Genomic DNA, 26766 nt, shown 5'->3' with positions numbered 1-26766 from the left:
AGGAGGGGTTTCAGATTTCTGGAGGATTGGAACTGGTTGTGGGGGAGATGGGACCAGTACAAGCTGGACAGTCTACACCTGGACAGGATGGCGATCAGTGTCGGGCTGGGGGGTGTTTGTGAGTGCTGTCAGGGATGGTTTACACTAATATGGCGGGGTGGGACTCCAGGCAGAAACCGAAGCCCAAGTCAGGAAAGGTCAGAGAGGAATACAGTAAAGTCTCATGTACAGGTTACTAAGTTCTAAAAGGACACCGAGTGTTAGGGCGCTTATCTGAGTGTCTGTAGTACTGTATTCGAAACAAGCTGAGTACTATTCCGTGGTTATTACAGAAACGTGGCCACAGGGTGGAGATGGCTGACAATTAAATATCAGGTTACAGAGGAGGGAGGAGCTGAGGTAGCACTTTTAATTCAGGGCGGCAGTGAGAGGTGATGCAAGATCTAAAGAACAGAACGCTGAGTCTACCTGTGTGGAGATTAGGAACAGTAAAGGGGGAAGTCACCGCTGGGATTAGTACAGGCCACCAAATAATAAATTGGCAGTGACATGGGCAATAAACCAAGAAATATCTGATGCATGTGCGAATAGATTGGCATTTGTCAAGGGAAATTTAAGACCAGAAGAGACAGGTAGTGAATCAGGCCATCTGGCCCATCAAGTCTGCTCCACCATTCCATCAAGGCTGATTTATCATTCCTTTCAACGCTATTTCCTGCCTTCTCTCCATAACTTTTGATGCCTTGACTAATCAAGAACCTGTCAGCCTCGGCTTTAAATATACCCAATGACTTGGCCTCCCTCTGCAGCCGCCCGTGGAGATGAATTCCACAGATTCACCATCTGGCTAAATAAATTATGAACTCATCTCTGTTCAAATTGGATGCCCCTCAATTCTGAGGCTGTGCCCTCTGGTCCTAGACTCACCCACTCTATCTAGGCGTTTCAATATTTGATAGGTTTCAATGAGATCCTCCCTTCCACGCGCCTCTTCTGAACTCCAGTGAGTCCAGGACCAGAGCCATCAAACGCGCCGCATACGTTAACCCTTTCATTGCTGGGATAATTCTCGCGCACCTCCTCTGCACAAAGCACAACTTGCACATAGATTTGTTGAATCAAGTTGGTCGAGACAGTCTTTGGGAGGACTTTTTGGAATGTATCTACAATAGCTTCCTTGAATAGTTCGTGAGCCTACGAGGGAAAATGGCACCTTCGAGCTGGGGTCCTGTGCAGTGAGACAGGTTAACGATCAGGATACTCTTGGAAAGACTGGTCACAGTATGGTTGAATTTCACGTCTATCTATCCAAATATTCCCTCTTTATTTTCACAGCTGCGCAGAACAACCATTGTTCCGAGCAGGAAATTTTACGCAGCCCATAAAATGTGCGGCTCTTTTTTTTTGTAATATGCATACTATGAGTATTTAGAATGGATTAAAATTGGAAAAAAAAACATAATTTTGATTTTATTTATTAATTGAAGGATATAACTAGATACAGTACAACAAAGAAAATATTTCACGTTGTGAACATTTTCTAGCTGTGTCCAATGCCAGCTGCGCGGTAACAAAGGCTATGTGTGTGGGAGTATTTCAGTTGGTGTGCGGCCGCACAGCCACGCAGTTGACCGGGAATGGAGTGAATGGAGGGTGCAGCAGTTCAATCATGCTGCAACTGTACAGGCACCGACGACGCCGCACCTGGAGTACAGTAGTATGTGCAGTTCCCGTCTCCTTACTCGAGGAAAGGTATACTGGCTTCGGAGGGGGTTCATTAGGTTGATTCCGAATATGAGGGGGTTAATTTATGACTAAAATTCATTAGAATAATACAATATCCTGTGGAAACATAAAGGTATCATATATATATATATATTAGTGTGGGTCTACGTACAAGAGCCCGGATAGCTCAGTCGGTAGAGCATCAGACTTTTAATCTGAGGGTCCAGGGTTCAAGTCCCTGTTCGGGCGCTGCATTTTTGGGCGCAGTAAATGCACAGTACTTTAGTAGTTTAATTGCAGCTCGGTGGGGTGAGCTTGGAGTTCAATCCGCTGCATTCCCGTCCTGTCCTCCACGTAGAATGAGTGAGGTTTCCCCGGGAGTTTAAAGCAGCAGACGAATTAGCCGTTGTAAATGTTCATGTGATTAGATTCGGAGTTTCTGGGGCGGTATCGCTAAACAAACATGTTTATTTATCTCATTGATTAAAATTAAGAAAGGAGTAGATAAGATAGAGGCAGGAAAACTGTTTCTTCTTTCCGGCGAAAGCTGCGACTAGAACGAGAGGACAGAGCCTCAAGATTCAGGGAGTAGATTTAGGATGGAGATGAGGGGAAAGTGCTTTCCCCAGTGAGTGGCGAATCTGTGGAATTCTCTGCCCAGGGAAGGAGTAGAGGGTGCCTCATTAAATATATTTAAGATGTTTTTGTATAGCAGGGGAAATAAGGTGTTACGGGGGGAAACGCGGGGCCAGATCAGCCGTGATCTTATCGAACGGCGGAACCGGCTCATCGGGCTGATTGGCCGGCCCCGTTTCTATTCCGTATGGCCTTTTTCTGACCTAGCAGACTTGACTGGGTAGTTGTAGAGATGTTTCCACCCGCGGGAGAGTCGCGGACTAGGAGCAAAGTAAAGAGCGCTTCATCCGAAACTGGCGTGTGTAGAAATGTCTCTGTATGTGCTGAATCTCTTTTCCCCAGTGTGGGGGCGTGGGGGGAGAGAGGCCGGGTTATTAGAGATATTTAAGGTGGAGACAGACAAAAATATTTGAAAGATCGAGTGATCCGAGGGGTGAGGGGAAAGTGGCGAAGAAGCGGAGGTGAGGCTACCGCAGACCCGTCCCGATTGTATTGAATGGCGGGGCAGGCTCGATGGGCCAACTGGCTTTCTGCCGCTGCTGCTGGGTTCTGTTTCGGATTGCTGTTCGACGTAGCTGGTCTAATTCGGTAGGATGTTAGATTTCTGTTACTTAATGGTAACGAGACAGACAAAACCGAGCGGTGGAACATTGGACAAAGTGGTGGTGGGGGGTAGGGGGTCGCGGAATAGGCTTCCTTACGCAGCCCCGTCCACAGAATGGCAGAGCACAGGATCAGCTTGACCTTCTGCCCGACCGAGGAAACCCGGAATTCATTGTTCGGGCGGACTGGGCTGGTGAGGTCTACAGGGAGATGCCACTGCCAAGAAGGGTTTCTGCAACGCTCCGTGAACAGTGAAGGGCAGGACCACGCACAGAGGAAGAGTCGCGGTCACCCACTGTAATCAAGGAAGTCCCCAGTCTGTGGCGACTACTTGTACCACTGGACCCGGACTTCCGAGGCCGAGAGAGTGGAACCGCCCCCGTATAATAGTCCACTTGGGGGAAAAACACTCTCCTGCACAGGATTCTTGGTGCAGTTTCCATAATCTCCCGGACGGTTTCTATATTTTATTGTGGACGTTCATGTCGCTCTCAATTCGGACTCAATAGCCACCTTCGAAAGCACCACAGCAGACCATAAGGTACAGGAGCAAATCGTGCCATTCGGCCCATCGAGTCTGCTCCGCCATTCCATCATGGCTGATTTAATATCCCTCTCAAACCCACTCTCCTGCCTTTTCCCTGTAACCTTGGCAGCACTTACTTATCAACCTTCGCTTTAAATACACCGAATGACTTTGTCTCCACAGCCATCTGTGGGCCTGTTCCTGTGCTGTGGTGGATCAGACGGGACGTTCTCCTGGGTGGCCGAGGCAGCTCTCCGCTCCCCGTGATTCTGAGCTGTTTCCAGAGGCCGTGAGCACACAGGGGAACTTGCTTCCGTATCTAAGCCCATCTCACGGGCCGCCGACCGCAGCTCGCCAGAGTCCTCTGCCCCGGGTTAGTTTACATATCACACAGGAGCAGAATTAGGCCATTCAGCCCATCGAGTCCGCTCTGCCATTCCGCAATGGCTGATTTACTATCCCCTCAACCTCATTCTGCTGTCTTCTCCCTGTAATCTTTAACGCCCTGACCACGAATCTATCAACCTCTTTTAAATATACTCAATGACTTGCTCCTGTACCTTACAGTCTGCAATAAATTCCACAGATTCACCACCCTCCGGATGAAAAAAATCCTCACCTGCGTTCTGTGGAGACCCTCTATTCTGAGGCTGTGCCCTCTGGTCCTAGACTCTCCCACTATAGGAATCATCCTCTCCACATCCACTATCGAGGCCTTTCGATATCCGATAGGTTTCAATAAGATCTCCCCATCGCTCTTCTAAACTCCAGCGAGTTCGGGCCCAGAGCCTTCAAAGGAGTCTCATGTGTTAACCTTTTCATTCCCGGGTTCATTCTCGTGAACGTCTGGACCCTCTCCAATGCTCCCATATCTTTTCTTAGATAAGGAGCCGAAAACTGCTTTCAATGCTCCAAGTGCGGCCTGACCTTTGGAGCTCCAGCCTGTAGCTCTGGGTTTTTATGGGATGGGATTGCTAGCCCCATGCCGTTCCCTCCTCCTTTCTCAGCCAGGCTTGGGCACGGAGTGAAAAAGGGAGGGTGAGGGTGTGGGTGTGGGTCAGTATGGACAAATTGGACCAAAGGGCTTCCTTCCCTTCCCAGGGAGTCGGCTGTTGGAATTTGTCTCAAAAGCTCCCAGAGTTTGGTGGAGAAGAGGGTGGAATCTGAGTGCCAGACAAAACAAATCCACTCCCAACTCTTCCTTCCTTCGCTAAACCAACTACAGTACATCAGTGCTGAGTGTGGAGGAAGGGTCTTGAGCCATAACATCGAACGACCACCCTCCAGACCCCCTCCCGACACACACACACACACACAAACACTAACAGTGTTCCTCCCAGCGTCCTGTGTGGCTGGAAACAGGAACGCCGTGTATTTTCCAGTTGGGAGAATCAGGGATTGTCATTACTCGAAGGTTTAAAAACATAATAACGTGCTGGAGGAACTCAGCGAGTCAGGCGGTATACATTGATACAGCGTACAATCAGGCCATTCGGCCCAACTCTCCCCCGCTAATCAAAATGAACCTTCTATGCCAGTCCCACTTGCCTGGACTCGGCCCATATCCCTGCACGGTGGGGCAGTCCGGTGGTGTGGCGGTTCGTGCAACCGCCTTGCAACACGGACTCGATACCCGCTCCTGTCTGTACGGAGTTTGTCCGTTCTCCACGCGGTTTTCTCCGGGTGCTCCAGTTTCTTCCCACGTCCCAAAGACGTACAGGTTAGTGTTAGTAAGTTGTAAGCACAGGAAGCGTGGTGATACTTGTGGGCTTCCCAGCACAACCCTCGCTGATTACACTTGACATAAATGGCACGTTTCATTGTAAACACAACAAATGAAGTGAATCTTCTAGAATCTCTTGAGTATCTCCTAAATGGTGTTATTGTTCCTGTCTCTGTGGAGGCTGGAAATCTCTCGCCTTCTTGTGTTGGGGCACAGGTAAAGATGAAAGGTTATCTGTCATACGTACATCGGAACATACAGTTGGCACAACAACCATCACAGTCCGAGGATGTGCTGGGGGCAGCCCGCAAGTGTCACCATACCTCCAGCACCAATATAACATACCCACAACCTACTGACCCTAACCCGTACCCCAGAGGAAACCCACACAGTCACCGGGAGAGCGTACAAACTCTGTACAGACCGCGGTGGGGCCTCAGCAGCAACGTCTGCCACCCAGAGGACGGTGGGTTTACGGAACGAGCTGCCAGTGGAAGTGGGTAGGGTTACAACGTTTAAGAGTCACTTGGACACCTACCTTCAAATTAATTTGCTTGGTCTCCACGGGCTGTAAGGTCACCAGATAAAGTTCACATCCGCCTGAGTCGCCATCGAGTGCCGACTCTGCGAACGCGGAGCTGTGGACTTGAGCGGTGTGCTCTGAAGGCATAGAAAACCACAGCGCAGAACAGGCCCTTCAGCCCGTCTAGGCTATGCCAAACTATGAACCGGCAACTGGATCATAACCCTCCGTATCTCTCCCACCCATGTACCCATCCAGGACAGCCGGTTGCTACTGAGACGAGGAGAACGGTCGAGGACCTGCAGAGATTTCCACTAATGGTTCAGCCATTGCGTTCATTTAGAGAGATGGACAGATTTCTGAATGTTCAGGGGAAAAGGATGCAGGGGATCGGGGAAACTGAGCTGAGGTAAAAGAAACTTACTGAATGGGCAAGGCATCCTCGAGGGGCTGAATAGAATCATAGAGTGTAGCAGTACAGGCCCTTCAGCCCGTCTAGTCCATGCCCATCCAAATTTCTCTTAAATGCGTTCTTTGAACCCACATCCACCATTTCTACTGGCAGCTTGTTCCACTCTCTCCCTCCGATTGAAGAAGCTGTTCCTCAGGTTTCCCTTAAACCTTTCACCCTTAACCCCATGACCTCTAGCTCTAGTCTCACCCAACTTGTGTGGAAAAAGCTTGCTTGCATTTACCCTATTGATGCCCCTCATGATTTTTTATCCCTCTGTCAAATCCCCCCTCACTCTCCTACACTCCAGGGAATAAAGTCCTCACCTATTCAACCTTTCCCTGTTGGTGTGGCGCAGACAAGTCTATTTTCATGAACTTTGCAACATTTAACTGTTGAGATGGTCCAGCACATGGGAAAAGCTCCGTGGATGAGGGGGAGGGGGTGGCGATTGATGAACCAACAGCAGTGGGAAGGGTGGAGTTTTCTGCTCATGAGTCTGAGTTCATCTGCCACCCCAGTGACGTGATCCCAAGATCCAGCTGACCAGCAGCCGCTCAGGTTAATTAATTACCTGAGAACCCACCCGGAGTTGCAAGGGCATCTTCCCTCACAGAGTTTTACAACACAGGAACAGGCTTTTCAGCCCAGTAATCTATGCTAGCCCTTTTCCCAAGCGTCGAGACCAATATTTATACCCCTCTTCTTCCTGTGGTATGACTGCTCTTCCAACTGGGCTGTCTTTGGGGCATTTCAAAGCCATGGAAAGCACTCCACAAATACAAGAGTGCCCTAACCATAACCCTAACCCATATGTCTTTGGAATAGGAGAGGAAACCCACGTGGTCACGGGGAGAACGTACAAACTCCTTATAGACAGCGGCAGGAATTGAACGCAGGTCACTGTAATAACATTACCCTAACCGGTACAGTGCCTCGCCATCATTCTCTGTTCTATATTCCCATACGACCTACAGTGGTCAGACTAAATTTGATGTTGCTCTTTGTGTTCCCCCTGGAGATAACTCTCTGTTTTAAAGGACTTCCAGTAACAGAAGACACTATTTCTCCTTAACGGTCTCAAATTAAATCACACAGCCCTCGCCACGCACCACCGCACCCATCTCCTTTATCTCTCTCCCTGCTCTTCGCTGGATTTAATCTTTAATGTGTAGAACAAGTGAAAGGACACCGCTTGCTTCATTGGGTAAACAGGTCTGTAGCTCAGTGGGTCGTAAATGCTACCCAGAGTGCTCAGTTTGCCCTTGATATATTGACTGTACGTTGAACTTGTGTTCCATCGTTCCCTCCCAGTCACAGGGAGAATGACAGGCAGCGGTGGGAATCAAACCCTGCTTTACCACCATGGAAGTTCACAGGGTTCTCTTTGGCCCATCCGGTGTCCTCGCAAAGTTGCAGGGCAGACTGGGAGAACTTCCAAATTTAAACATTGCAAGGCAGGTCCACCACTAGAGAATCATAAAACTGGGGAGCAGAATTAGGCCATTTGGCCCATCAACTGTTCTCACCCCATTCCAATATGGCTGATTTATTATCGTGCTTTCTTGTCGTAACCTCCGAATCCCCGACTGATCAAGAACCCACCAGCCTCCGCTTTAAACACACCCAATGACTTGGCCTCCACAGCCGTCTGTGGCAATGAATCCACAGTTTCACCACCCACTGGCTAAATAAATTCCTCCTCATCTCTGTTCTATATGGACGTCCCTCTATTCTGAGATTGTGCCCTCTGGTTCTCGACTCAGCCAATGTAGGAAACACTTCCACTCTATCTGGGCCTTTCAATATTCAACAGGTTCCAATGAGATCCCCCATGGCCCAGTCTACTAACTCCACTGACAAAGGCCCAACGCTCCCCAGGACAGCTGGGCAGATTAGTGCTCAAGTTTACAAGAATGAGAGAGAACTCAATAGTAGAACATGATTCTTGCAGGTCTCAGTTCTTGTGGATTAGATACCAGGAGATTGTTTAATCTGTTTAAGATTAAGATTAGCTTTGACACACGTACAGTACACTGAAACAGACAGTGAAATACAACCATTGTGTCAACGACCCACACATCCACGGATTGTGCTGGGGCAGCACGTGTCACCACGCTTCTGGCACCCACAGCTCACTGACCATAACCCCCTAACCCGTACATCGTTGGGCTGTGGGAGGAAACCGGAGCACCTGGAGGAAACCCACACGGTCATGGGGAGAACGTACAGGTCGGTGACTGCATGGTGCTAACCGCTACGATACCCTACTGCCCGTTTTCTCTGGCTGAGGAATCTAGGATCAGTGCTTGCTGTCTCAGACAGCCGGTGACTACTGAGACGAGGAGAACAGTTGTGGACCTGCGGAGATTTCCACTAACAGTTCCGTCACTGCGTTCATTCAGAAAGGAGACGGACAATGTTCAGGGAAGAAGGATGGAGGGGATTGGGGTAAGTGAGCTGAGGTAAAAGATCCTTATTAAAGTGGCAAGGCATCCTCGAGGGGCTGTACAGGTACAGGTCCTTGAGCCCATCTAGTCTGTGCCGATCTGTTATTCTGCCTCACCCCACTTACCCACACCTGGACCGTAGCCCTCCACTCCCCTCCCATCCATGTGCCTATCCAAATTTCTCTTAAATGTTACAATCGAACCTGCAACCACCACCTGTTGGCAGTTTGTTCCACACTCTCACATTCCCTCTCAGGTTCCCCTTAAACATTTCACCCTTCACCCTTAAGAAGGGAGCTAGGGCTTTACTCTTTGGAGAGAAGGAGGATGAGAGGAGACATGATAGAGGTATGCAAGATAATAAGAGGAATAGATAGAGTGGATAGCCAGCGCCTCTTCCCCAGGGCACCACTGCTCAATACAAGAGGACATGGCTTTAAGGTAAGGGGTGGGAAGTTCGAGGGGGATATTAGAGGAAGGTTTTTTACTCAGAGAGTGGTTGGTGCGTGGAATGCACTACCTGAGTCAGTGGTGGAGGCAGATACACTAGTGAAGTTTAAGAGACTACTAGACAGGTATATGGAGGAATTTAAGGTGGGGGCTTATATGGGAGGCAGGGTTTGAGGGTCAGCACAACATTGTGGGCCGAAGGGCCTGTACTGTGCTGTACTATTCTATGTATGTTTAACCCATGACCTCTAGCAGTAGCTCACCTCAGTAGAAAAATCCTGCTTGCACTTACCCTGTCAATACCCCTCATAATTCTGTATACCTCTCTCAAATCTCCCCTCAACCTACAATCCAGGGAGTAATCCTAATCTATTCAACCTTTTCAATAACTCAGGTCCTCCAGTCCTGGCAACATATTTGTAAATTTTCTCTGCAGTCTTTCAAACTTTTTGGTATCTTTCCTATGCTAGATGATCAGAACTGAACAGTTTATTGTGTACAGTTCTGGTCACTGAATTATAGGAAAGGTGTCAATAAAATTGAGAGTACAGAGGAGGTTTACTAAAATGTTGCCTGGGTTTCATCTCCTAAGTTAAAGAAGAAGGTTGAACAAGTTGGGTCTTTATTCTTTGGAGTGTAGAAGGTTGAGGGGAGACTTGATAGAGGTGTTTAAAATTATGAGAGGGATTGATAGAGTTGACGTGGATAGGCTTTTTCCATTGAGAATGGGGGAGATTCAAACAAGAGGGCATGAGTTGAGAGTTAAAGGGCAAAAGTTTAGGGGTAACATGAGGGGGAACTTCTTTACTCAGAGTGGTAGCTGTGTGGAACGAGCTTCCAGCAGAACCTGGTTGAGGCAGGTTCGATGTTGTCACTTGAAGTTAAATTGGATAGATATATGGACAGGAAAGGAATGGAGGGTTACGGGCTGAGTGCAGGTCGGTGGGACTAGGTGAGAGTAAGAGTTCGGCACGGACTAGAAGGGCCGAGATGGCCTGTTTCCGTGCTGTAATTGTTATATGGTTATATGAACACAATACTCCAAATTAGACTCCACCAACATCATATACAACTTCATCACACCATCCCAACTCTTGTACTCAGTACATTGATTTATGAAGGCCAATGTGCTGAAAGCTTTCTTTATCACCCCATGTGACTTTCAAGGACTTGGAGATCAGTTTTCCCAGAATGGCTACCTCGTCTTCCCAATTCTTTTGTTCTTTGCTACAAGCAAAGAGGGTGGCGTGGTATCACAATCACAGCGATCACTGACCCCGGTTCAACTCCCACCATGGTCTGTAAGGAGTTTGTACGTTCTCCCCGTGACTGCATGGGTTTCCTCCAGGTACTCTGGTTTCCTCCCACAGTCCGAAGGTTTACTGGTTAGTGAGTTGTGGGCCTGCTACGTTGGCACCGGAAGCATGGCGACACTCGCAGGCTGCCCCCAGCTCACCCCTGATGTGAATGGTGCATTTTGTTGTGTGTTTCAATGTACATGTGATAAATAAATCTTTCATCTTTAATCTTTAACCACAAGTTAACGTCGAATCAGGAGAACCGTGGCCACCAGGAACGAGGTGAACTGTGAATATCCTGGATGCAAGTCAGGGCCCCGCATTAATACGTCCCAGACTGACCGTCACCCTAACCAGGCCCCCTGCCTCCAACCTCCCACTCGAACGTCAGCTGTCTGCACCTTTAACCTGGATGATGTCTCAGTTCCAACAGGAGGCAGAGGGATTAGTTTTAATTGGTGCCCTGTAGGAGAAAGGTGCCCCAGGGCCTGAGTCAACATAGTAGCGCAGGAGAGAGTCAGCTCCAGGGTTTTGGCCTGAAGTTGCCGAGGGCACAGTCACTAAACATCAGGGACAGAAGGTATGGTGTAGGGGGGTCACGGCCAGGAAGGGGGTCTAAACTCAAAGTTGAGCACTTAAAATAAAAGTGGGAATGATCAGGTCAGGCATCCTCTGAACGAAACTTCACCAAAACAGGAATTTCAACGTAACGGAGAAAGGGAAAGTGGACAGGGTGGAGAATCAATGAAATACGAGGTGACGGGGGAGGGAGGGTTGCCTGCGGAGAGACGGTGCTGAATGGGCCCCATGGTAACATAACGGTTAGCGTGACGACATTATAGTTTGGGGCGTCGGAGTTCAGAGTCCATCCATAAGCAGTCTGTACGTCCTCGCCATGAATGTGTGGGTTTCCTCTGGGAGCTCTGGTTTCCTCCCACAGTCCAAAGGTGTATGGGTTAGGAAATCGTCCTGCGATTAGGCCAGGGTTGCTGCTGGCACAGCTCAAAGGGCCGAAGGGCCTGTTCGCAGCTCAGCTGGGGTGAGTGGAGGGGAGACACCACTGCTGATACTGACTGGAGATTGGACACGGAAATTATTGGAAAGACTCAGCAGGTTGGGCAGCAACCACGGGGAGAAGGTATTAAGAGTTAAAAAGTTGCCATCAGGACGGACCGGTGTCTGCTACAGTACAGGTGGGGCTGGTTATCCGTCCTGCTGGGCGCAAGGTCCTGAGGGACGTAGGATGCAGGGTCCGCAGCCGAGGTACTGGTCCTTATTCTGTCGGAATCGGGGAGCGGGATCGGAGAACTGGAGCAATGTCTTCAGCAGCGCCTCCAAGGGTGACCACTCATCCGCCATGACTGTCCTCCCGTCCACGGCCAGTGAGTCAGTCACCGGGTCTCCCATCTCCGTGCGTCCGGCACAGACAGAGTGCGGAGAGACAGCACACACTGGGGAGGAGGTGGAGGGGAGAGGGGAGGGGAAAGGAGAGGAGAGGGGAGGGAAGGAAGGAGAAGGACAGGAGGGAGGAGGAAGGAGGGTGGTAGTGGGAGGGGCTGAAGGGAGGGGAGAGGTGAGGAGGGTAGTGAGGAGAGTGTCGGGAGGGAATGGGTAGGGGCTGAGAGGGGAGGTGAGGTAGAAACTCCTGGGGAGTTGGGGCGGTTTTGGGACAGGAGCTTAGAGAGGGGATGGGTGGGAGGGGAAGATGGGTGTCGAGAGGGTGTGAGGAGGAGGTCGGAATGGTGGGTGGGGGTGTGGAGGATGTGGGTCAGGAGTTGCGTGACGGTGTGACGAGTGAGCCGCCAAACGCTGGTCCCCGGGCCGGCCACCCCTACAGGATGGAACAGAACCTGGAGGTCTGCCTTGCTGCTGCGCTGAGTTTTGCCTGTCCCTTCCCCAGCTCCTCGCACTGGGGCGGGACCAGGTCCAGTTCAGGGTCGGGGCCCATGGCTGCTGCCAACTCCAGCCCTTGCCTCCTCTGCACCCGGTGCAAGATGATCCTGTAGGTGCCGGTGAGGGGGCTGCGGGCTCCACGGCCCTGGCTCTCCCTCAGCTGGCTGTCGGTCACTCCGAGGCCGGCCAGCGACTGCTTCACCTCAGTGTGCTCAGGCTCCAGCAGCGGCCTAGGCCCTGGCCCCGTGCCGGCCAGGTGCCCCGGCTCCAGCGGGAAGGGCCTCAGGGGCTGAGGGGTCCGGGTGCCCCTCATCCACTCACCGGCCAGGATCTGTGCCGGAGTCTGCCGCTGGCTGGGCTCGGGCCGCAGGATAGCCCTGATCAGCCGCAAGCAGGCCTCTGAGAGGTAGGCCGGCTCGGCGAAGGCCCCGGCCAGGATGCAGCGTTTCAGCCGCGCCACTGTGTCCGCCCGGAAGGGCAGTGCGCCGGCCACCATGTAGTAGAGGAGCACGCCCAGCGCCCACACGTCCACTGAGGGCCCCGCGTAGCTCTCGTCACGGAAGAGCTCGGGAGCGGCGTAGGGCGGTGAGCCGCAGAAGGTGCGCAGGCTCTGCTCCCGCTGGCAGGCCGTGCTGAAGCCGAAGTCGCCCACCTTCACCCAGCCACTCTCCGCGTAGAAAATGTTCTCGGCCTTCAGGTCCCGGTGGACGGTGCCCTGATCGTGCTGCAGGGTGGGGGAGGGCGAGGGAGAGGGAGGTTGGTGGGTTGGAGGGAGTTGGGGTGTGAGAGGAGAGTGGGAAGGAAGGTGGGAGGGGAGATTGGGTGGTGTGGGGAGAGGCAAAGACAGTCTGTTAGCCCGAGGTCTGAAGCTGACCACCACCACCCCACACGCTACCACTACCTCAATCTACACATTTTTAATTTCTTTATTTAAAGTTACTGAGGGCAACAGGCCCTTCTGGTCCACCGAGCCACGTTTCCCTAGCAACTACCAATTTAACCCTACTGTACTCACGGGACAATTTACAACGACCAATTAACCCACCAACGGATACGCCTTTGGACTGTGGGAGGAAACCAGAGCACACGGAGGAAACCCTCGCATTCTACATTTGCGAGTGCAGAACTTGTATGTTCCTGTCAGGATTAAAGGCAAAGTGAATAGGAATAAGGAACCTTGGTTCTCAAGGGATATTGCAACTCTGATAAAGAAGAAGAGGGAGTTGTATTAAATGTATAGGAAACAGGGAGTAAATCAGGTGCTTGAGGAGTATAAGAAGTGCAAGAAAATACTTAAGAAAGAAATCAGGAGGGCTAAAAGAAGACATGAGGTTGCCTTGGCAGTCAAAGTGAAGGATAATCCAAAGAGCTTTTACTGGTATATTAAGAGCAAAAGGATTGTAAGGGATAAAATTGGTCCTCTTGAAGATCAGAGTGGTCAGCTATGTGCGGAACCAAATGAAATGGGGGAGATCTTAAATAGGTTTTTTGCGTCTGTATTTACTAAGGAAACTGGCATGAAGTCTATGGAATTGAGGGAATCAAGTAGTGAGATCATGGAAACTGTACAGATTGAAAAGGAGGAGGTGCTTGCTGTCTTGAGGAAAATTAAAGTGGATAAATCCCCAGGACCTGACAGGGTGTTCTCTCGGACCTTGAAGGAGACTAGTGTTGAAATTGCGGGGGGCCCTGGCAGAAATATTTAAAATGTCGCTGTCTATGGGTGAGGTGCTGGAGGATTGGAGAGTGGCTCATGTTGTTCTGTTGTTTAAAAAAGGATCGAAAAGTAATCCGGGAAATTATAGGCCGGTAAGTTTAACGTCAGGAGTAGGTAAGTTATTGGAGGGCGTACTAAGAGACAGAATCTACAAGCATTTGGATAGACAGGGACTTATTAGGGAGAGTCAACATGGCTTTGTGCGTGGTAGGTCATGTTTGACCAATCTATTGGAGTTTTTTGAGGAGGTTACCAGGAAAGTGGATGAAGGGAAGGCAGTAGATATTGTCTACATGGATTTCAGTAAGGCCTTTAACAAGGTCCCGCATGGGAGGTTAGTTAGGAAAATTCAGTTGCTAGGTATACATGGAGAGGTGGTAAATTGGATTAGACATTGGCTCGATAGAAGAAGTCAGAGAGTGATGTTAGAGAATTGCTTCTCTGAGTGGAGGCCTGTGACTAGTGGTGTGCCACAGGGATCAGTGCTGGGTCCATTGTTATTTGTCATCTATATCAATGATCTGGATGATAATGTGGTAAATTGGATCAGCAAATTTGCTGATGATACAAAAATTGGAGGTGTAGTAGACAGTGAGGAAGGTTTTCAGAGCCTGCAGAGGGACTTGGTCCAGCTGGAAAAATGGGCTAAAAAATGGCAGATGGAGTTTAATACTGACAAGTGTGAGGTATTGCACGTTGGAAGGACAAACCAAGGTAGAACATACAGGGTTAATGGTAAGGCACTGAGGAGTGCAGTGGAACAGAGCGATCTGGGAATACAGATACAAAATTCCCTAAAAGTGGCGTCACAGGTAGATAGGGTCGTAAAGAGAGCTTTTGGTACATTGGCCTTTATTAGTCAAAGTATTGAGTATAAGAGCTGGAATGTTATGATGAGGTTGTATAAGGCATTGGTGGGGCCGAATCTGGAGTATTGTGTTCAGTTTTGGTCACCAAATTACAGGAAGGATATAAATAAGGTTGAAAGAGTGCAGAGAAGGTTTACAAGGATGTTGCCGGGACTTGAGAAACCCAGTTACAGAGAAAGGTTGAATAGGTTAGGACTTTATTCCCTGGAGCGTAGAAGAATGAGGGGAGATTTGATAGAGGTATATAAAATTATGATGGGTATAGATAGAGTGAATGCAAGCAGGCTTTTTCCACTGAGGCAAGGGGAGAAAAAAACCAGAGGACATGGGTTAAGGGTGAGGGGGGAAAAGTTTAAAGGGAACATTGGGGGGGGCTTCTTCACACAGAGAGTGGTGGGAGTATGGAATGAGCTGCCAGCTGAGGTGGTAAATGCGGGTTCTTTTTTAACATTTAAGAATAAATTGGACAGATACATGGATGGGAGGTGTATGGAGGGATATGGTCCGTGTGCAGGTCAGTGGGACTAGGCAGAAAATGGTTCTGCACAGCCAAGAAGGGCCAAAAGGCCTGTTTCTGTGCTGTGGTTTCTATGGTTTCTAAAAGCTCCTCATACGTTAACCCCTTCATTCCCAGGATCATTCTTGTGAACCTCCTCTGGACCCCCTCCAATGCCAGCACGTCCTTTCTTAGATAAGAGACTCAGAACTGCTCTCCATACTGGAAGTGTGTTCTGAGCAATGATTTACAAAGTCTGAAATGATCCCTTCGGTTGGCAAGCAAAACAAAAGCCGCTCATTGTACTTCAGTACGTGCGGTGACACCAAGCTGGTGACCGAGGAGGAGAGGCTGGCTGACCAGAAGTGGCTCACCATGTGCTTGACGGCCGAGACGATCTGGGCAAAGATGGCCTTGCTGTCAGCCTCTGATAATCTGCCCTCGGTGCTGATCTTGGTGAAAAGCTCGCCACCACCAGCGTATTCCATCACCAGGTGCAGCCTGGACAGAGTCTCAATCACCTCGTACAGTCTGATGATGTTGGGGTGGTGCAGTCGCTCCAGGCTGGCGATCTCCCGCGAGAGCAGCCGCTGCGTCTTCTGGTCCAACTTAGTCTTGTCCAGGATCTTGATGGCAACTTTCTCTGATGGGAAGGACAGGAAGGAAGGGTTAATCCCATGGCACCCATCTCCGAATTCACCAATCAGAACCGCGGGGAGCATTCGACCAGCCGCCCACCCCAGCAATGTTGGCCTCCTGCTGGGAAAAGCCCCATCGTAGAGTCATCATAGGAACAGGCCTCCAGCCCAGCCTGTCCACGCCAACCACAGTGCTGCTATTTGGCCCAAACCTTTCTACACCGTCCTTATCTATGTGTCACGCCTGCAAATACAGGCACCTCACAGTCTCCACCCAGCCAATAGGGTTCACCTGCCGATCACTCCAGACTCATCACCGGCAGCCTATTTAAACCCAGTTCTCATCCACACTCCTTGTTCACTCATCGAACCAGCTGACCTCGAATAGTTATTCCCAGCCTTCACTCTCCCTGTCTAAAGTTTACCTTGTTGCCTGTTTCTGTTTCTCTCTTGTTTCGTGGCCCCTCGTGGCTTTTGCAGTCCAGTGTTAAAGTTACTGTTCACGGCTGAATTGTCTCTGTCGCTCTGCTTTAGGGTCAAGCCTCCTTGACATTCCCCGACACCACATTCCTGTCCAAGTGCCTCCACCACTTTCTCCGGCAGCACATCCCACCCTCTGGGTGAACAACTTCCCTGTTAAAGCTCTCACCTCTCACCTTTGCTCTTTAGGGTGGGGCTCCCTTCACCAGGAACCAGACTCTGCATTCATCCTATTTTACGGATTTTACAACCCCCTGCTCCTACGCTCCAAAGAATAAAACCTCATCAGCCCAGCCTCTCCACGACTCAGGCCACCCGGCAACATTCTGGTAAATCGTCTCCGCGTACTTTCTGGTTTAACCATGTTACACGAGTGACCAAAACTGTGCCCATTATCCAAGTGTGGTCTGACCAACGTCTTGTACAACTGCAACTCCCTCCTACATATCCCTCCATTTTCCTTTCATCCATGTGTCCCTGAAATGTCCCTGATGTACCTGCCCCTGGCAGCAGGTTCCACGCACCCACCGCTCTCTGTATAAAGAACCTAGCTCTAACATTCACCCTGGACCTTTCTCCAAACATCTTAAGTAGATGTCCTCCGCTAGAAGCCATTGTTGCCCCGGGAAACACTCTCTGGCTCTCCACTTGATCCATCTCTCTTACCATCTTGAACTTCTCTATCAAGTCACCTCTCATCCTCCTTCACTCCAAAGAGCTCACTCAACCTTTCCTCATTACACACAGGCTTGAATCCAGGCAGTATCCCGCTAAGTCTCCTCTGCACCCTGTCTAAAGCTTCCACATCCTTCCTATAATGAGGTGACTGGAAATGAATACAATACTCCAAGTATGGTCTTACCAGGGTTTTATAGAACTCTTGCAGTTCTTGAACTCAATCTCTTGACTAATTAAAGCCAACACATCATATGTCTTCTTACCCACGCTATCAACTTGCACAGAAACTTTGAGGGACCCGTGGATTCGGGCCCCTTTGCTCCTCCCCACTGCGAAGAATCGGGCCATTGGTCTATCTGGTTAGTAAGATTCCAGATCACACTGAAAGATGTGTTCTCACCAACAGTGAAGGTAGTTATCGGGATGTAGACAGGGATTTTTGATCAGCTGGGTAAGTGCTCCAAGGAATGGCATATCAAGTTTAGTCTGGATAAATGTGAGATCTTGTACTTTGGAAAGACAAATCAGGATAAGACGGCAGTGTATTCGGACATAGCAGCTTCTATGGGGTCAACCAAAGATATTATTGTCATTTTTAAACATACGATCGCAACACCCTGCTGGACATTAAGAACTTAATGTATTGCACGTCCACCCCATCAGCGAGCTGCTTGTTGGCGGAGGAACGTAAGGAGCTGGATTTGGTGTGGACCGTGATCCTGCCTGCATCGGAGAGACGTTGGAGTGGATGTGCGAGGCGTGCAGTCCATCAGCGAGTGTTGGTCTTAGTCGCGCTCCCTGTGATCGCAAGACCCTGTTGGACGTTGTTAATGTGCGATGCTGCAAGTCCGATTCACTAGTTTTTTGGTGAACAGCAAAGGAGCTGGGCGGTTTCAGTTGCGGCGAGGACTAGACCTCAGGCCGCAGTGCCGCTGGTTTGTGGATGCCCAGGGGTAAGGCGCTAGAGTCGGTTCGCCCCACTGGAGTGCTGGACGCAGTGAGACAGGTGCACATGTTAGTCAGTGCTGCCCCTCCAGTGTTTGCTCAGCTGACTGCCACAACAGTCAGGGACCCAGGGACTTGGGTTGTTTTTGTCTGACCGTATTTTACTAATACGTATCTTATATGTGCCTTGTGAGAGTGTTGGTTCTGTGTTTTGAACCTTGGTCCTTGGTCCTATGTAACACTGTTCTGTTTGGCTGTAATCATGGGTATTCATGTATGGTTGAATGACAATTAAACTTGAACTTGACAGGGACTTCACTAAGGCCCTGGTGAGTGTTGTAGATCGGGGGTTCGAGGAGTACAGGTGCATTGCACATGGTTCCCCAAAAGTGGAGCCCCAGGCAGACAGGTGGTGAAGAAGACTTTTGATGCACTGGCCTTCATATAAAATATATAGAATAGTACAGCGCATTACAGGCCATTCGGCCCACAATGTTGTGCCGACCCTCAAACCCTGCCTCCCATATAACCCCCCACCTTAAATTCCTCCATATACCTGTCTAGTAGTCTCTTAAACTTCACGAGTGTATCTGCCTCCACCACTGACTCAGGCAGTGTATTCCACGCACCAACCACTCTCTGAGTAAAAAACCTTCCTCTAATATCCCCCTTGAACTTCCCACCCATTACCTTAAAGCCATGTCCTCTTGTATTGAGCAGTGGTGCCCTGGGGAAGAGGCGCTGGCTATCCACTCTATCTATTCCTCTTATTATCTTGTACACCTCTATCATGTCTCCTCTCATCCTCCTTCTCTCCAAAGAGTAAAGCCCTAGCTCCCTTAATCTCTGATCATAATGCATACTCTCTAAACCAGGCAGCATCCTGGTAAATCTCCTCTGTACTCTTTCCAATGCTTCCACATCCTTCCTATAGTGAGGCGACCAGAACTGGACACAGTACTCCAAGTGTGGCCTAACCAGAGTTTTATGGCGCTGCATCATTACATCGCGACTCTTAAACTCTATCCCTCGACTTATGAAAGCTAACACCCCATAAGCTTTCTTAACTCCCTATCCACCTGTGAGGCAACTTTCAGGGATCTGTGGACATGTACCCCCAGATCCCTCTGCTCCTCCATACTACCAAGTATCCTGCCATTAATCAGGACATCCTCAGAGGCTGGGATATGTTGCAGTTGTACAAGATATTAGCGAGGCCACATTTGGAATACTGTCTTCAGTTTTGGTCACACTGCTGTAGGAAAGTTGCCATCAAGTTGGAGACAGTGCAGGGCAGATTTATGACCACGGTACTGAACACGAGGGACTGGCTGAGTTATAGAGTGGTTGAACAGCTTGGGACTTCCCCCATTGACGTGTAGGAGAATGAGGGTGATCTTACAGAGGTATATAAAATCATGAGGGGCAGGGATAGGGTGAAAGTGCACAGTCTTTTTTCAAATTGCAGAGGAAGTTGTTTGGGGGGGAACAATGATCTCATTTAAGAAACGGGTTCATGGAGAGGGATATGGACTGTAATTGAGACTAGCTGGCTGGTCAGCATGGTCAGATGGACGGAAGGGCCTGTAAGTGAGCTTATTGTTCTATGCTTCCAACAGCAGGTCAACACGATTCCTATTGGCCAAGTACAGTTACAGGTACTTGGATGGTCACGTGGATGGGGAGGGAATGAGAGCCGAATGTGGGCAAACAGGAGCAGCGCAGATGGCTGGCATGGACTAGACAGGCCAAATGGCCTGTTCCACTGCTGAGTGGCCCCACAGCCGGATCTGCTGGTGACACAATGGCAGGCAGGTGCGCACGGGAAGAATAAGGGGAGGCTATGTAAGCAGCACATACAGAATGCTGGAGGAACTCAGCAGGTCAGGCAGCATCTACAGAGGGGAATGAACAGACAACATTTTGGGCCGAGACCCTTCATCAGGACTGGAATGGAAAGGGGAATAAGAAGGTGAGGGGAGGGAAGGAGTACAAGCTGGCAGGAGATAGGTGAGGGTGGAGTGAAGGTGGGTGGGATGAAGTGAGAGATGGGAGGTGATAGGTGAGACCAGGTGAGGGTGAGGGTGAAGGTGGGTGGGGAAGGGAGGGATGAAGTGAGAGGCTGGGACATGGTAGGTGAAGGGATGAAACAGTAATCTGATAAGAGAGGAGAGTGGACCATGGGGGAAGGGGGAGGAGGAGGGGACCCAGAGGGAGCTGAGGAGAAGAAATGGGGTCACAGCCTGAGTAAATATCTGAAGGTCAGAGGTAATTTTTTTTTTAAAAGCAGAGTGGGGAGTGTGTGGAACACCCTACGGGGTGGTTATAGAGGCAGATACATTAGGGATATTTAAAAGACTCTTCGACAGGTATATGGATGATAGAGGAATGCAGGTCTATGTGGGAGGGAGGAGCACGTTGATCTTGGAGAAGGTTAGAAGGTTGGCACAACATCATGGGTTCAAAGGCCTGTACTGCGGTGTAGTGTTCTATGTCCCACGGTGAGGGTGTAGCAGGGCAGAGTGAGGAGACAAGTCAGGACTACCTCTGGTCAGCGAGTGGACAGCCAGCTTGACCCGGGAGAAGTTGCCGGCGCCGATCTGTCCGCGTAGCCGGTAGAAGCCGATCCTCTTGCCCAGGGTCACCTCTCTGACGGTCTGCTCGTCGTGGGCCAGCTGGTGGGAGAGCATCTCCAGCGGGGTCAGCCTCCGCGGCTCGCCGTCCCCTTTCTCCTCGGGCCAGCCGGCGTACCGGTGATTGACCATGGTCGTGCCGATGGCGAAGACCGCTGTCATGGCCCGGGGAACCAGCTCCGTCTTCCCACCTTACATCGCACCGGGAAGGGGGCTTCAATCTCACACAGGGGTCACGTTGGGGGTGGTCTAGATTGTGTCCTGGCGCGGGTGGGTTCAACCACAGAGGTCTGGGGTGCGCGTCCGACTGCCGATGGTGTCAATGTTCACCCGGCCATTTATCACACTGTCTTCAGTGGGATCTTACTGCACCTTCCTGTGGCCCCTGGGAGTGTTGGGACGTACGACACTGATTTTACATCACGTGGAAAATCTCGAGGATACCGTTTCTTACTCCAGTGAGATGCTGTCTACGAGACTCCCTGGGAAGTTGGCAGGCTGTGGGGGTAGGGTGCTACACAATGCCGCTCCCTTTGCAGGCCTGGCCTGGCGCGAGCTCCGGGAACCTCAGACCCCACCTCCACACGGATTTCTGCTGTCCCCCGGGACAGCGATCCCTTCCGGCCTTGGCCCTCAGCTAGTCGAGGATGGAGACCCGTGGCGAGCCGCCAGCGAAGGGCTGACTTCACCCTCCCACTGGTCTTTTCCGCTGGCTTCTCCTCCTCCTGGCATTTCCTCAGCTTGGGAACAGGTGGGAAGCTGACCAACGGGAACCACGCCAGCCGGACTCGGCCGACTGGTCCAGCCGTGAGGCGGTTTAAAGCCCTCCCGGATGTCAAATCGGGTAGTCCGGCTGGGAGAGGCCTCTCATGGTAGTCCTGGCCTCCTCCTCTCCCCAAACCCTCGCCTCACTCCTTTTCCAGCTTTTCTGGCGACCTCGTCCTAAATCCAGCCATCACCCTGCGGGTCTGAGAGTGAACCAATACCAGTTTTGAGGACCCTCAAGGGAGGAATTTGGGTTGTGGATGAGGTTTGGCCTGTAGAGTTAGGATGGGGAGAGGTTTCTCTCACACTGATTCCGCAACCCTTCATGAGCCAGCATGGTTCGATGGGCCAAAGGGTCTTGTCTCCCTGCAGATCTCTGTGGCCGAAGATGGGTGGATGAACCAGCTCCCTCCTCCCGCACTCTCCTCTGATGGTCTGTCTGTACTGCCAATCTCAGGCCAAGCAGACACAAGGACGTTTCCCCCTGGGGAAAGAAAAAAGCAGATGAAATTCAGTAAATCTGTACTGATAAGAATCAACTTCAGAACAAACAAGGTTTCTTGGGATTTACACGAGGGCCACAAATGGCAATGCCCGCTGGAGACTGGCTTGTGTATGTGAGAAGGGGTGGCTGAATTAATTCTGACCATTAGGGGGCCCCGCAGTAGTGTAGCCGCGGTTAGCACTAAGCTGTACAGCACAGTCACCAGGGTTCGATTCCCGCCGTTGTGCCAAGGAGTTTGTACCGTTCTGTGCAAAACTCCTTGGCACATATACAGTATATAGCTGGGTGCCTAACACTCTTGCACAGTACTGTATTAATTTTATGTATTACACTGAACTGCTGCGGCAAAGAAAAAACAAATTTCATGACATTCTGTATGTGAGCGATGATAAACCTGATTCTGATACGGGTCTCTATTGTAGACTGAGGGTGGGGAGGGGACAGGGAGAGGGGAGTCATGGTTGGGAAAAGGGGAAGGGAGAGAGGAGGGAGTGGGAAGCACCAGAGAGACATTCTGTATTGATCAATAAACCAATTGTTTGGAATCAAATGACCTTGCCTGGTGTCTCAGGGCCTGGGTGTGTCTGCACCCACGTCACTATCCCCACCCCCGGCACTCCTTCTCTGCCACCTGTCCCACACCCCTCCCGCGGCACTCCACCCTCACCATTCCCAACATCCTCTGCTCCTGCCAGATTTACAGACTTGCTCTCCACTCCACATTGACAAATACAGTTCTGTGCAGAGGTCTCAGGCACCCTAACTATATGTATGTGCCCTGGACTTTTTCAGGGTGCTGTACGGGCCAGATGGCCTAATTCTGCTCCTAAGTCTATGGTGTTACGTACTCCCTGTGACCTCATGGGAGTTTCATTCGTCACCTGCGCTGCACTTTCTCAGTAACTGCCACACTTCATTCTGCAGTCTGCTGCTGTTTCCCCGGCTCTACCTCACTGCACTCTGTAACGGTCTGATCTCTATGGAAAACAAAGATTTTCACCGTACCAATTGATAAACACAAGAGATTCTGCAAGTGCTGGAAATCTCAAGCAACACACACACACACACACAAAGTGCTGGAGGAACTCAGCATGACATCTAAAACTTTGACAAACTTCAGATGTGTGGGGAAGAGTATATTGACTGGCCGCGTCACAGCCTGGCGCGGAAACATCAATGCCCTTGAATGGAAAACCCTACACAAAGTAGTAGATCAGCCCAGTCCATCACGGGTAAAGCCCTCCCCATCATTAGGCACATCTACACAATACGATGTTGCAGCTTCCTATCATCAATGACACCCTCCCCACCTCCCCACCACCCAGTCCCATTCTCTCTGTCATCAGGAAGATGGCGGCGCGCCTGCGTGTGTGCAGCCCTCTGGTGAAAAATGATATCGTATCTGTTAAATAGGGGTCGTGGACAATTCTGATTTGATGGAGACAGACCTGAAAGCACAGAGGAACATCTGGAGAAATTTCTGAAATGCCCGTTCGCTGCTGTCATTACTGTGTGGTCGGAGACATTTCGGAGGGTAGGCCTCAAAATCCCCGGCCTTGCCTGCTTTTGGCGACCGAGAAGGAGGTCGAATCGTTCGGACAGAGATGGCGCTCAGTACTCGGTGTCGGAGAGCTGATCAGAGCTCGAAGTTTTTGGATGACTTAGAGTCGGACTGTGGTGGGCATGGCAGGGAGAGTTTTTCCTCCCTTTCCCGTCTGCATGAGATGTGGGACATTTGAGAAACTTTGAACTTTACTGTGCTCATGGACTTCATCAAGTTATGATGTTGTTGCACTGTTGTAACTATATGTTATAATTATGTGGTTTTGTCAGTTTTTTCAGTCCTAGTCTGTCCTGTGTTTTGTGATATCACACCGGAGAAAATAATGTATCATTTCTTAATGCATGCATTACTAAATGACAATAAAAGAGGACTGCGTGTCTTCACAATCTAAGGTACGGGAGCTCAGGACCCACACCGCCACGTTCAGGAGCAGTTATTACCCCCTCAATCATCAGGCTCCTGAACCAAAGAGAATGAGTTCACTTGGCCCATCCCACAACCTATGGACTCAATTTCAAGGACTCTTCATCTCATGTTCTCATTATTTATTATTATTATTATTTCTTTCTTTTTGTATTTGCACAGGTTGTGGTCTTTAGCACAGTGGCTGAACAACCAGTTGGTGCAGTCTTTCACTGACTGTGTTATGATTATAATTCTACGGATTTACTGAGTTTACCCACAAGAAAATGAATCTCAGGGTTGTATATGGTGAAATAAATGTACTGTGATAATAAATTGACTTTGAACTTTAAGTTACAAACTCAGCAAGTCAGGCAGCATCTAAGGAGGGGAATAAACCGTTGGTGTTTCGGGTCGGGGCCCTTTATCGGGACTGGAGGGAGGGAGGGATGGGAGAGAGCCAGTGTAAATAGGTGGGGGGGGGAGTGGGAGCTGGTGAGTGGGTCCAGGGGTCTCTAAGTGAGTGGGGGGAGAGTGGGACAGTTGCTGTAATCTGGGAGGTGTTGGGTGGAGGTAACAGAGGGCTGAAGGTGGGATCCGTTCACACTCTCCGCCCCACCATCTGCCAGCGTCCACTGTCGAGGCCACGCTCTCTTCTCTCTACGACCATCAGGCAGGAGGTACAGGAGCCTCAGGCCCCACACCACCAGGTTCAGGAACAGCAATTACCCCTGAACTGGCGTCTCCTCCGGAAATAACGATGAACACCCTTGCTGCGCAAATTAAATCTTGTTGCTTCCAGTTGATTTGATGGTGATTAATGTTGCCCCTGGATCAGGTGGAACAATCTCTTCCCGCACTGTGAAGTCTGACACTACATAATTACTTGTTTCATCAGCCTCTTCCCCTCACTTGCTGCACTGTTCATGCTCCGGGTTAATTTGCTGTTTGATTAGAGCGTCACATTTACACAGATGGGACAAGGCCGTTTCAACGCTGATAGAACTTGGAAAAGTCCAGCACATTACAGGCCCTTCGGCCCAATGTCTGTCCCACCTACCTCCACATCCTCCCTGATAGAACATAGAAATCTACAGCACATTACAGGCCCTTCGGCCCACAATGTCTGTCCCAGTCATAACCATTCCCACCTACCTGCGCAAGGTCCATACCCCTCCCTGTTAGAACATACCCAGAACATAGAAATCTACAGCACATTACAGGCCCTTCGGCCCACAATATTGTGCCGACCATGTAACCTACTCTAGAAACTGCCTACAATTTCCCTAGTCCATAGTCCTTTCCGAGCTCCATGTACCTATCTAAGAGGCTCTTAAAAGACCCTGTTGGCCTGTCTGAATGTGCCTTACACGTCAATGTTTCCACCATTTACCGTGGTAGCGTGTACTCCTTCCCTCCCCCACCTTCTTATTCTGGCTTCTTCCCCCTTCCTTTCCAGTCCTGATGAAGGATCTCAGCTCGAAACATTGACTGTTTATTCCTCTCCACAGACAACGCCCGACCTGCTGGGTTACTCCAGCATTTCATGAGTGTTGCTCTGGATTTCCGGCATCTGCAGAATCTCCTGTGGTTATGATCCCCATTAAACCGCTCCATCCACCTTAAACACAGCATCTGACATTTCTACCAAGGAAAAAGACCATCTACCCTCTCTACACTCTCCTAATTTTATAACCTATCAGGTACCCTCAGCCTCTGAAGCTCCAGGGGAAACAACCCAGGTTTGTCCAGCCCCATGAGCCACCATGTCCAACACATTATTCTCCACAACTTCCGCCATCTCTAGAGGGATCCTCCCAATAAACACATCTTTACCTGCCCAGTTCCTCCAGCATTCTCTGTGTGTTCCTTCGTACAGCCTCTACTCATAAGCCAATCCTCTGCAATCCAGGCAGCATCCTGGCAAACAAGAGGAAATCTGCAGATGCTGGAAATCCAGAGCAACACACACAAAATGCTGGAGGAACTCAGCAGGCCAGGCAGCATCTACAGAAAAGAGTACACTGACATCTCAGGTCAAGACCCTTCAACAGGACTCATGAAGGGTCTCGTCTCAAAACCACAAGACCCTAAGACACAGGAGCAGAACTGGGCCATCCAGCCCATCGAATGAGCTCTGCCATTTCATCATGGCTGATTCCAGATCCCATTCAACCTCATACACCTGCCCTCTCACCAGATCCTTTGCTGCCCTGACCGATCAGGAAACCATCACCTTCGGCTTTGAAGACGTGGCCTCCACCGCAGTCTGTGGCAGAGCATTCCACAGATTCACCTCTCACTGGCTAAAAATTCTCCTTACCTCCATTCTAAAAGGTCACCTCTCAATTTCAAGGCTATGCCTTCTCATTCTAGATACCCCCCGCCCCCCATAGGAAACATCCTCTCCACATCCACCCTATCTAGTCCTTTCAACTTCGGTAGGTTTCAATGAGATCCCTACAGATTATTCTAAATTCCAGTGAGTACAGGCCCAAAGCTGCCAAACGCTCCTCGTATGTTAACCCCTTCATTCCCACAATCATCCTCATGAACCTCCTCTGGACTCTCTCCAATGACAACATATCCTTTTTGAGATATGGGGCACAAAACTACTGACAATACTCCAAGTGCAGCCTGACTAGTGACTTATAAAGGCTCAGCATTTTCTCCTTGTTTTTATATTCTATTCTCCTAGAAATAAATGACAACATTGCATTTGCCTTCTTTACCACAGACTCAACCTATAAATTAACCTTCTGGGAGTCTTGCACGAGGATTCCTAGGTCCCTTTGT

General features: G+C 50.1%; 1 protein-coding gene and 1 non-coding gene across 2 annotated transcripts in view; one reads left to right on the top strand and one right to left on the bottom strand.

The window, feature by feature from the left end:
* Positions 1-1901: 1901 nt before the first annotated feature.
* Positions 1902-1974, top strand: trnak-uuu (transfer RNA lysine (anticodon UUU)). Its single transcript has one exon. It is a non-coding gene; the product is annotated as a tRNA-Lys (tRNA).
* A 7762-nt stretch (positions 1975-9736) lies between these two features.
* Positions 9737-26766, bottom strand: part of LOC134346386 (serine/threonine-protein kinase NIM1-like) — a 36921-nt gene continuing 19891 nt past the window's right edge. The window contains exons 2-4 of the mRNA XM_063047742.1: positions 20647-21983; positions 15735-16003; positions 9737-13002 (exon numbers count right to left, since the gene is read on the bottom strand). Of these exons, the coding sequence (XP_062903812.1) occupies positions 12217-13002; positions 15735-16003; positions 20647-20896 (1305 nt within the window). The 5' untranslated portion in view covers positions 20897-21983 and the 3' untranslated portion in view covers positions 9737-12216. The remainder of the gene's footprint in view (positions 13003-15734; positions 16004-20646; positions 21984-26766) is intronic.

This window comes from Mobula hypostoma, chromosome 5, assembly GCF_963921235.1.
Source record: "Mobula hypostoma chromosome 5, sMobHyp1.1, whole genome shotgun sequence".
Taxonomy (NCBI): Eukaryota; Metazoa; Chordata; class Chondrichthyes; order Myliobatiformes; family Myliobatidae; genus Mobula; species Mobula hypostoma.
This window is presented reverse-complemented; position numbering and strand designations above follow the sequence as displayed.